This window comes from Sesamum indicum, linkage group LG7 (genome assembly GCF_026168435.1).
Source record: "Sesamum indicum cultivar Baizhima isolate 11 linkage group LG7, ASM2616843v1, whole genome shotgun sequence".
NCBI classification, from domain to species: Eukaryota; Viridiplantae; Streptophyta; class Magnoliopsida; order Lamiales; family Pedaliaceae; genus Sesamum; species Sesamum indicum.
Genome location: NC_142663.1, coordinates 9,489,067 through 9,500,478, shown reverse-complemented (window position 1 = coordinate 9,500,478; position 11,412 = coordinate 9,489,067). Strand labels below are relative to the sequence as shown.

Below are 11,412 nucleotides of genomic sequence, written 5' to 3'. Positions count from 1 at the left end.
TTGAAGTGCATTCTAATATTTTATTTTCTTATTATCATATTGAATCTTACTACAAATAATATCTAAATGCAGAAAATTAGTGATCGAAATAAAAGAGAATCGCAAGAAGTTGAAGATGTCTCATACTTGTGTAACAAAATCTATTGCCCAATATTGCAATGAAGATGTAAGTTAATTTTTTGAGATTCTTTTGTATTTAATCTTAAATAATATTCTAATTCGATTCCTTTAAATTTTACCTGGGGAGATCCTAAAACTGAGCAAGAGCCAACACATCCATGAACGTTGGTGAAGCTTCATAAAGAAGCATTGCACCCTAATAATTCAAATGGGCACATCCACCCTCAGGGAAAAAATGCAGTATCATTCTGAAAATATATTTAACTTGGCATGCAACACGAAAAGGCACTTTTCAGACCAAAGTACTCATCTAAGGGAGGGCAAAAGCGTCGAAAATAATATTTTGCCGCAAGGTTAAGTGTGCATGCTATTGCTTTAGCTACTAAACAACTAGAAATATGCACTACAGCAAAAAAAACAGACATAAAGTAGAAGAAAAGAACAATACGGTTGGACAAAAATAAGGCAAAACCTTATTCTACAAAAGATGAAAAATACATAAACGAGAGGTTGCAAAGGAGCAAGAAACCTTTTTACAAGTTTGTTAAAGAAAAAGAAAAAGAAAATTCTAAAAAGAAATGCTACAATTTCTACAATAAGTCTTTTTAAAAATTGAAAAACCCAAATTCAGAAAAATCATAAAAGCACCACGGAATAAAACAACAAATTGAACAAACAACATATTTTAGGATCCAAGCCAAACATCAAGATATCTGTTCTACACGCAACAGGTTCAAATATCAACATGTATATATATATATATACATATATATTTAGCTATTTATTCCATCCCAAATTTTACACGATTTTAGAGTGTAACTCATATCCTTGATATTTCCGGCTAAAGTTGTTGTAAAGAGCATATTTGATGGTGGGGATAGAGCTAAAGGGCAAAAATTCTGCAGGCGAAGAAACACTGATTTTGTATCATGCGGATTAGCAAACTTTTTGTTGCCTCTAGCCCTATTCTACATGGCTTGATGTCTAATTACAAATTTTGCCCTAAAACTAAACGCCATTCATGTGCATTGCTGGAAACTGTTTTGGGCCATTTTGCCCTACCTCCAACAAGTACTCTGGCAAATAAAGTGCTTTAAATGCAATATGCGAAGTAAAATATGTTTCCATGGTAGAATCTCTTGTAATTTTTTTTTCAGAGTAGAAAGTGCCTATGAGTGATTTCCAGGATGCAATGAGTAACTTTTAGTCAACTGAAATAGCATTGTACAAAAGTTGTAAGACCCCTACACTGTAGTACCAAAAACACAATTTTCCTCCAATTGAATTAATCTACAAATATTTTCAGTTCTCCGCCTTCATCAATCGTTTAGATGATAGAATCATCTATAAATGGAAAAACAAGGTAGGTACTAAAGAAACTGACTGAAAATAGCAGCAGCATCAAGAAAATCTATATTTGTTTTTTTGCATCTCAAGACCAAGATCTCAAGTCCGCTATACGGGCATTGGATGAACCAAAACCTACCTCCAAAAACCAGTATGAATCAAAACTACATCTCAAATTCTAGAGGTGGGAATCTGTAATAACCAAAATGAAGCCACACCACCAAACACTAAAAGCTACAAGTAAAAATGGGGGGGGGGGGGGGGAACGGGGGGAAAGCTAAAAAAATAGAAAACAAATACTTATTCCCTGAATTAAACTATATATATGTTACAAATCCCTTTTCAAAGGATTGTCAACCTACCTGCTAACTCAGAGTGAGGTGTGGGCTCGAACGACCAACAAAAACAACAAATACAGCCATCAAGAAGATCCATTCACTGTTAAACTGCCAGGGAGAAATCTAATGCCAGTATGTTGTTTCAGCTTAGAAAGAGCATCTTGTGTCTTACCACGCTTTAGATCCACATAAATTGCAGTAAGAATGGCTTGGGAGCTATTAGGTATATCGGATAATGCTTTGATCACAAAGTGGTGAGCCCGCTCAAGGTCTCCTAGCAATGCAAAGTTAGCAGCATAGTTCGCACAAAACATTCCACGAGCCTCTACAGGACTCAGAAACATAGATCCTTGGGATTCATCGGCCAATGAGACAGCACTGGGAACTGTTGTCCCACCATTTAACTCATCACCATCTACCACTTTTTCGACTCTCCACTTTTCACAGTCCTCTTGGCTATACGGAAGCTCAATATTGTTACCACCAGAAACGTACATCATCAAATATTCACCAGCTTCGTTTGGCTTATTCAGCAGGCATAAGGCTTCTGCCGCATACATTGTTCCCAAAAATATATATATCTTAGAGCAATCCGGAAGTTTGATTAAAGACTTTGCTGCTGATAGGGCTTTCAAGGGATTTCCAAGTGCCAACTCAACATACGCCAAATCAGCAAGTGCGGTTTGCTTCATCATCTGGTTCTCCTTCATACGAATATGTTCGTACTCAGTGATAGAGTTTTGTAACGACCCACTCTGATTGTTTCCACCCTTCTGTTCTTTCACTTCACCGTTTGAATTAACTTGACTGGGAACAGAAGAAACTACATTAGATGCCTTGGGATCCCCAACAGCCATATTCTTGTGGTTTGTACTCTGAGATGGTGGTGTTTCTCGTGACTCTCTTTCTTCAGAACTAGGATGTAAGCCAGATCTCATATAATTTGCCTCCACAGAGTCCAACAAATACAGAGCATTGACAAGACACTGCCGGGCTAGAGACATTGAGAGATCAGGCTGTTTGTCATCAGCTGTAAATGAACTGTCTTTTCCAACATATTCCCCCTGACCAGTGGGTGAACCCCCATATCTCAGACCAAGCTGCCTCCACTTTCCTTTTCCAATAACATTGACTTTGATATCAAGCTTGTCAGATGTAGATGAAATAGACTTTATCAGCCCTTTTTCCAAGGCCATTAGACAGCACTCAGCAATTCGCAGCCACAGAATAGGTTGGTTGTAAAAGATAAGGCTTGCCGTCTGAAAACAGCGAGCAGCATGAAAAGGTCTCCCACAGGCCAATGAATGTATACCACAGTTATATGATATTAGAAGGGATTTATCCTGCGACAAATTTAGGAGTTTCCGAGGTTTCTCCTTCCGCACAAACGAGCTATTTCTTAGGGCTTTAGAGAAAAATACACCTGAAGTGTGATGCTTCCCAAGTTGGTAGTAGATGCACCCAAGATTGTTATAGTACATGCTAGAGATCCCCAACTCTGTGCTAATACTTGATGCCATCAAAAGCTTGATTGCTTTGCGATGGTTCCCACGAGCATATTCAAGCTGTGACTTCAAATAAAGAGCCATGGGATAATCTTTTCCACGAGCTATGTTCATAGCCATCTTAACTTCGCGCTTGGCTGCTTTAAGGTTCCTGGTGAGGAGCAGAAAACGAACCTTGTAAAGATGTAGCTTAAGCCTCAAATCAGCAGCTGACAGGGACTCCTCTGCTTGGGTCCTGGGAAGATCATTAGGTGCAATGACAGGTCTTTGAAGGTTCTGTCCACTGATATCAAGAGACGAAAGTAACTGCATTGATTCATCTTCAAGTGCTTCCTCCGACAAAGATCTGGTTAAAGAATTATCAGAAGAATTTCCAGTAACAACTGAATCAGAGTAAGAAGAATCAGGGACGGTTGAATTGCTAGGAAATGACGCAGATTTTGAAGCTAATAAAGATTGCTGCTGTGTTGAGGTTCCATTATCTACTTGATTGGTCAAGCTATTGACACAAAAAACCTTCTCCATGTAGCTTATTACATCCTGAAACAATAAATTCCAAGTGACTCAGCAGTCAAACGGTAGTGCGATGATTAAGTACACATCTTTGCCTCAAAAAAAGGGCGTAGATATTACTTCAACATTACATATATTGCAGAACAAGATTCTCCAACTAGCAAAACTTGGTTCACATATGGTACCTATTACATAAAGCACTATTTGATCATAATGTTCTGATCCTTAAAAACAGATAGAGAAAAGAAACTAGTCATGAGAAAGTGTGAATTGTTTGGAGTTGCCCCCTATATCTACCACTAATAGCAAACTAGTATTCAAAATGCTGCTCCAAGATAGTTGATAAGTCTGGAAATATGTTTCTTTGTTCCCATGTAAGTTCCATCCTTCCACTTCAAGATTCATTTAAAAGTGTCAACACCATTGAAGCATTAGTAGGACCATCTAATCCATTTAAAAATATGATATACTAGTGGGAGATATACAGGATTAACGAAGATAACTTTTAGGGATATAAGAATACAAATTAAAGAGGGCTCTTTGCAAGGTGCCAGGTTTTGTAAGAATAGTTATTGAAGAAAGCCTCTTTCCATGTCAGAAAGATTTTATACAGTTAAAAGACCACACATCAGACAAAATGATTGAAGATATTGATTTCTGGTTTTAATCACCATGCAGTAGACATTCGCAAGGATCTCCTCACGACCCATGAAACTAAAAAGCATACAAGAAAACAAAATTGGCTAGGAAATTTTCCGGATCAGTTAAGTATATCACAGCCAGATGCATATGACAACTTCAAATGAGTTATTAGTCCTCAAAAATTCGAACATAACTGAAGCTTGTCATGAAGATAATGAACTTTCTGCAAAGCAACCAACCAGGGAAGGTAACATAAACTTTCTATTAACAGACCACAAAAATCCTGTCAAGCATGTAGAAAAGAACAAAAAGCTTGCAGTAGTAATTGCTGAAAAATCAATTGTTAAGCTCAAAAATAGATTTTCTTCAACAAATTTGTTGCACGTACAGTCTGTAATTTAATTTTCTTCTTACTACAACATACTTTTATTTTACCCAAATTACTAAATATATATTTAAAAGAACTTTTTCTTAAAGTAAAGAACATAACATAGTTTTACTTAAGGTGTCAAACATGGTGATCCTACGTTTTTCCATATTTACCATATTGCCTATCCATATTGTACCATGCCCCTACTTGCACGATATTTATACATGCATGATGCAACATAGGTTGATACAATTTGACAGAACTTTGTAATCAGACAACTAACAAATAAAAACTTCCTGGACAACTTCTAAAGAGAAACAGAAATTTTCATACTTAATAATTCCAAAACTAAAAAAGGGTCCCCCGGCCGGAAGGAAAAAAGACCAAATTTTCTTTGTAATCCAAGAGATTGCTTAGTATGATTACTAATAAAACAATCAAATCTAGACCAAACAAAATGAATTAAAAGACACTATTCTCTAGTTGGCATTCTTCTTTGGTTTTTACCTTTTCCTATGCCAAATATTCACGAGGCATAGAACACAACAACTGTTCATTCTTTGTGAAACTTGGAACCACAAATCCCAACTAGATGAGATAAAAATCTGGAAGGAGTACAGACTCAATTAAACACAGATACACTTACAGAAAATCTTGATGCGTTATCGGAAAGTAAAGCAACATCCAGCAACAAAAGGCATATACGAAGGGCTGTTCCCTGCATATAACAGTATCAAAATTAAGCTCCATCATGCATCAAATGTGATATGTGATTAAGTCAATAGTGTTACCTCGCCAATAGGTTCAATGCTCTGATACAACATGTCCAAATATGAGAATGATTTTGCATATTCATGAAGATGATACCAGATGACAGCCTGCAGGTGAGATCCATGCTTATATGCATAAGAACAAAGACAAAAGCTTCTCAACCTTAACAAAGCGTGAAGTCAAACGTACTATGTTGAACATTGCCACCGAAGTGTCAAACTCGTCAGTGTAAACAACAGAAGAACTAGGATGTCCCACAGCATTGCTTCCCCTCATGCTGGCTGTATGTTTGCTTCCATTGTTGCTTGCAACCTCTAACTGTTCCCCAGATGTATGAGCAAGCTCTTCACTTTGTTTCTAAATTGGGGGAAAAAATAAGATCAAGGAAAAATAAGAATAGAGAAATGAAAATTCAAAAACACATTGAGAGCTTTTATATCTACAACAAGACACCCAATCAATCAAGGGGAGCGAGAGTAGTGCATAGAAATAAAAAGTTCAACCCAGTCTTAAAAGGTTGGCTTGATCCTGGCGCCCAGTGGCATTGTCGGAAAATGGCGTTGGACTCTCGCCTATTGCACCATACGGTGCACGCCATTAATAACTATGTTTCGGAGCTTGTCAGAAATCCCCCTAATGTAGATGTGGTTGCCTGTCGAAAAGGTGTTTACTCTTAAATATCCAACTAATGGGACAATTAATCTATACCAAGCCCGTCTGGGCTTTACTCAAACATAATGTGGATTACGTTGAAACATTCTCCAGTTGCCCACCTTAACTCTTTTAGAGCATTGTTCTCCTTGGCAATTCATCAGAACTTACCTATGTATCAAATGGACATTAAAAAATGCTTTCTTATATGGTGATATGCATGAAACTGCTATCATAGAGCAACCTCCAGGATATCTCAGAAGGAGAATCAGTAGATCGCACAGAGTGAAGAAAGCAATTTGCGGTCTCAATCAATATCCTAGACCATGGTTTCATAAAATCACTCGCCTTATCAGTGACTTAGGCTTTTTTTGGGGCCAAGCAGATCATTCAATTTCTGTACAAAATGAGGAATTAGGCAGGTAAAGGTTATCCTGACAGTGTATGCTGATAATATCTTGATGTCTAGTAGTGACATTTCTGGCATGGAAAACACCAAGGTATACTTACGAAGGCACATTGTCACCAAGGGTTTGGGAAGGCCAAGGTATTTCCTAGGCATTGAAATTGCTCATAACAAGCATGGAATACTCTATCTCAAGGAAAATATGCCAGTGATCACTGATCTCCTTCAGGAAAAAGGTTTGCTTTGCGCAAAACCTATGGGTTCTGATCCTGATTTCTGGAATGACGATGGTACTTATCTAAAAGACTTGACAAAATACAGGAGTTGTTGGCAAGCTGATCTATTTCGCTGTGACTAGGCGGATATAACTTTTGTCGTTGACCCAATCAATTAGTTTATGGACAAATCACGATCTATCCTTTTAGATGTTGCTCTTAGGATTTTGAAATACCTCAAGTCATCCCTGGTAAAAGGTTACTATTCAAACATGGACATGTCAAGATAGAAACTTCTAGTGCAGACTATGTTGGATGCAAAGACAATAAGTCAAACTTCTAGCTATTGCACCCATGTTACAGGGAATCTTGCGACTTGGCGAAACAAGAAACAGACAACAGCTGCTTGATGCAGTGGTTCCATACCGGGCTATGGCTCACACTGCTAGTGAAGTTTTGTGGTTAAAGAATTTGCGAAGAGAACTTGGTTTCGCATACAATGACCTTGTACCTATGTACTGTGACAATTAGTAAGCTATTCATATTGCTAGTAATCTATTTTCATGAGAGGACAAAGCATATTGAGATGAATTGTCATTTCGTTTTTGTCGGCTGTCACGAGTAAGCAAATTTACATTGCCAAGCAGAAGAAAATTTACACTCCTTTTACTCCTTCAGAATGAAGAGAGGATACTTTCACCACAGCTTCCGGAGCAAAGCAATTTAAGATTTTGTGTAATATGGTGGGCACGATTAATATATTTGCTCAACTTGGGGGAGTATTAGAATGCTTGTTTGAATTTGTATATATCTTTCCTCAATTATTTGGATAGTTATCTTTGGTACGTTATCAGTGTCACTTTTCAGTATTTATCACTTAATAGTTAATATTATCTCTCTAGATTAGAGGTGGAAGAATCAATAATACACACCACAATTTCCTATCTTTCTACAATCTTAATGTCTGTGAATGGAAAGAAACACATGTGAGTTTTGAAACTACATGAGGCGGGATCATGTGACGTGATAAACTACCAATTGATGTAAACTACCATATGTGTATAGATAAACGAATGGGTTAAAGGTTAGACCAATTGATGGATCCACACGCACACAAGCAGCTCTAGTTATCTTTATTAGGATTAATTGCGGCTATCCAAGTTAAGCACAACGTGTGCGCAGCCCTTAGCATAGTTGCAAATCCTATCAGAGGTTGGACTATATATGCAAACTGATTTCAAATGTCCAGCTACAACTGAAACTCAAAAAGTTAACATATCACAGCGACGACAACCCATAATTTTCCATCATAAGTTTCACAAATAACCTGCTCAGATTTCCTGTGCAGTGAACCAAAATTTTAACTTATTATCCAACATCACAATCCACATCATAAAAGTCAAATAAAAAAGAAACTTGAGTAAAGAGAGTCAGCTTCTGAAAACAAAGTCGCTTTTTGCACTTCAAAACAACCAATGGAAACTAATGCAGGCATAAGAAATAAACGAAGTGCATCACATGGATATCAAGTAAAAGCACTACATGTTATGCAGTTGAAACTAAGAAGCTTAAATTGTATACAACATACAACCCAGTCTTCCAACTTGCTCTAAATCCTTCAAGAAACTCCAGGGGGCAAAATTCAGAAAAACATGCATCTTTGAAGCCCATGCCCAGTGGCTTCCTTTAAAGCGATTTATGACTATTACAAGCATTACCGACCAATTCACTTGCCTGGACCATAATTAAGAATTATGTGACATAATCATCAGGAACAAGAAAAGGTCGCTTCTGTCCTCACAATGATTTCAAAACTGGGATGGTTGCCATTTTATACTGGAGAAAATTCCGCCTATTGTTTTCTATGACTATTAACAAAATTGATACAGAGAAGAGATAAGTCCTGGTTTTAAGCTACTAAGCATCCACTTCTATCCATCTTCATCCTAGAATGTAAAAGAAGATATTATACATCTCAGATACACACCATTGCAGAAAATGGACAGCACTCAGGTTGAGGTAAGCACAAGTGAGCATAACTAGATGAATTACAAGTGAAATCATGCCCAATGACAGACAGACAGAGAGAAGGAAAAGTACCATCTAGATACAAACCTTGATGTTTTCCAGTGCTTCAATAAGCCTCCTAGGATCTGAGCATCCATCTTGGCAGCTCTCCACAATGGCTATATTATGGCGAATCTAAAATGTAAAGAAAAAACAAAAAAAAATGATGTATATAAGTAAGGACCAAACTGAAAAATATGACCCTTAAACCTAGCATCCATTTCATGGAATTCCATTTTTGGCCACACATGTTAAGAAACTAAATTCACTCAGCTTGTTCAATCACTTTTACATGTTGGATTAAGAACATGGATACTAGTTCACATCAATTTCATGCACATCCATTTTTTACTTCTTTTTCCTTAGTAATTGAAGGGTTTATCTAGTCAAGTTAAGTAGGGACTATGCCTTGTCCTAGAGGCTTGTGTTAAATTCAAATGGAGAAACAGCCAAGCCAGCAGTCACAATCATATTAGAAGTAAGAAGTTATAAGGGAAAGAATAAATAGTAATGACATGACACAAGGAAATATCAGGTGAAGAAAGCACAAAAAAGATCATAAGGTAAAAATAATCCTTAAGGAGAGCAACCTAATAACAATCAAGCAAGGAAACTCTCTAAGAAACTTCATGATCACTCTATAGCTATTTAACAATGTCTAGCAACAGAAACAAGGGAAGAGTATTTTAAATGATAACCAAAAAACACAAAATAGGAATCCAACTCGGGAAAAGATAGAACAAAAAAAGGAAGCGTGTTAATATCCTGGCTGTGGAAGGACATAACAATTGTATAGAGACCAAAGTCAGTATTCTTACCACAAAAAATTACTAAAAAATAATCCACAGATCATATAATGAGAGTTCCTTCATAAAATAGCATGGCACAAAATCACCCTGATTTTGAAAGAATAAGTTACCATCCTCTTAGTCTTTAACTTATATTTCATATCTTTCTCTCCCTGGTATACTCCTACCTACTTCCAGCCCCAGTATAAGTGATAATGTATAAAACAAGTTACGAATGACCATCATGCAACAACTTGCAAATGTATGATTTATCAAAATGAAGGACCTGATTGCATCCAACTTATTTAAACGGATGACTGATATAAGTAAAAGCCTTTTGTATTTTCTAAAAATATTTCCATCCATTGAAGTGTGACTATTTCCAACAAAAGAAAGGGCAGTAACAGCAGGAGAACTAATCAGATGATTCCCTGCAAATATAAATCATATCCACAGTCAAGATGACATGAATCACCAGATTTTGGGAACTCCCACAAAGTTTACAGATCCATATATCAAGAAGACAACTACAGACCTCCAGAACTTAAAAAGTGAACAAAAAGGAATTATGAGGACAGTCCTTTGGAACTTCTTGAAAATTCAGAAGCAACAACGAAATAAAATTAAAGAAAAAAGTTCCTTTTTATCCTTAAATCCAGTTCAATTTACCCAAGCGTTTGCATTATCCAATCAAGTAACACTTAGTCACTCCAATCCTAATGAAAAGCATACAAAACTAATGAAATTAGAAATTTAACTCAAACACAAGCAGTTAAACAAGAACAACCATAAAACTAGAATATTTAAAAAATCATAAATGCGTAATTAACCTTTGGATCACCCTCTTTCTTCTCCAATAACTGATTCAAAATTCTCAAACAGTCCACGAACTTCCCAGCCTGAAAGAGCAAAGCAGCCTCCTTAGCAAGCCCCGCAGCAACCAAAAGAGCACTGTCGTCCTCCCCCGCCACGACCGACGGCGGCCCATCTCTAGTAACAAATGGCAATGACGACGACGCTGAATCCATTGACGCACAGATCGATGAAGTAAAACCCTAGCCTAGCAAAAACCTTCAGTGACAGCCCCTACAAAATTCACATGCGAATCCGATTTTAATCCGGGAGTGCGTTAAGACTTGAATGCCCTAAACCCTAGCGGTATGAATGCAGGCTCAGGAGGTTATGACAGAGAGCGGAGATATGTATACAAGTAAATACACATATATATTGCATGTATATGTGTGTATATGTGAGTGTCTATCAATTGGGGATGAGTCGATTCAGACGAATGTCTAGAGAGTAGAGAGTAGACAGTAGAGAGTAGAGAGAGATTTTGCAAATTGGGGGATAAGAGAGGGGATCGAGTGAGAAAATCTAGAGAGAGAAATGAGGCATTTGTAGCGTTTTTTAATGTCAACCTAAAAGAAAAAAAAGGGAAAATTGCATAAATACCCCTATATTTTAAAAAGTCGATTGAAAAACCCCATATTAAAAGTATATGCAAAAAATTCTCTAATCAAAATAGTGCACACGCTCTCTTGTTGTTAGTCTATCTTAAGAAATTTTTTTGATGATTTTATCATTATGCTCTTAATTTAGTAGCCATTGATTTTAACTAATTAAAAATGAACGATCTAGATCTTTATTAATTTTAAAAATATATTTTTTATTTATATATA

General features: G+C 36.8%; 1 protein-coding gene across 1 annotated transcript; it reads right to left on the bottom strand.

The window, feature by feature from the left end:
• Positions 1-1,500: 1,500 nt before the first annotated feature.
• Positions 1,501-11,118, bottom strand: LOC105166457 (Tetratricopeptide repeat (TPR)-like superfamily protein). The gene is made up of 6 exons (XM_011085819.3): positions 10,564-11,118; positions 8,994-9,080; positions 5,796-5,963; positions 5,627-5,713; positions 5,482-5,553; positions 1,501-3,850 (listed from the first exon to the last, which is right to left on the bottom strand). The coding sequence occupies exons 1-6, from the start codon at positions 10,759-10,761 to the stop codon at positions 1,889-1,891; spliced, it is 2,574 nt and encodes an 857-aa protein (XP_011084121.1). The 5' UTR covers positions 10,762-11,118; the 3' UTR covers positions 1,501-1,888.
• Positions 11,119-11,412: the final 294 nt, after the last annotated feature.

What these genes read in the sequence shown, in the direction of transcription:
- LOC105166457 (XM_011085819.3), bottom strand. Translation starts at nt 10,761, where the DNA reads ATGGATTCAGCGTCGTCGTCATTGCCATTTGTTACTAGAGATGGGCCG. An exon ending in AAGCACTGGAAAACATCAAG is followed by an intron (nt 5,964 to 8,993) that starts GTTTGTATCTAG and finishes CCCCCAATTTAG; the next exon opens with AAACAAAGTGAAGAGCTTGC. An exon ending in GCATTGAACCTATTGGCGAG is followed by an intron (nt 5,554 to 5,626) that starts GTAACACTATTG and finishes TGTTATATGCAG; the next exon opens with GGAACAGCCCTTCGTATATG.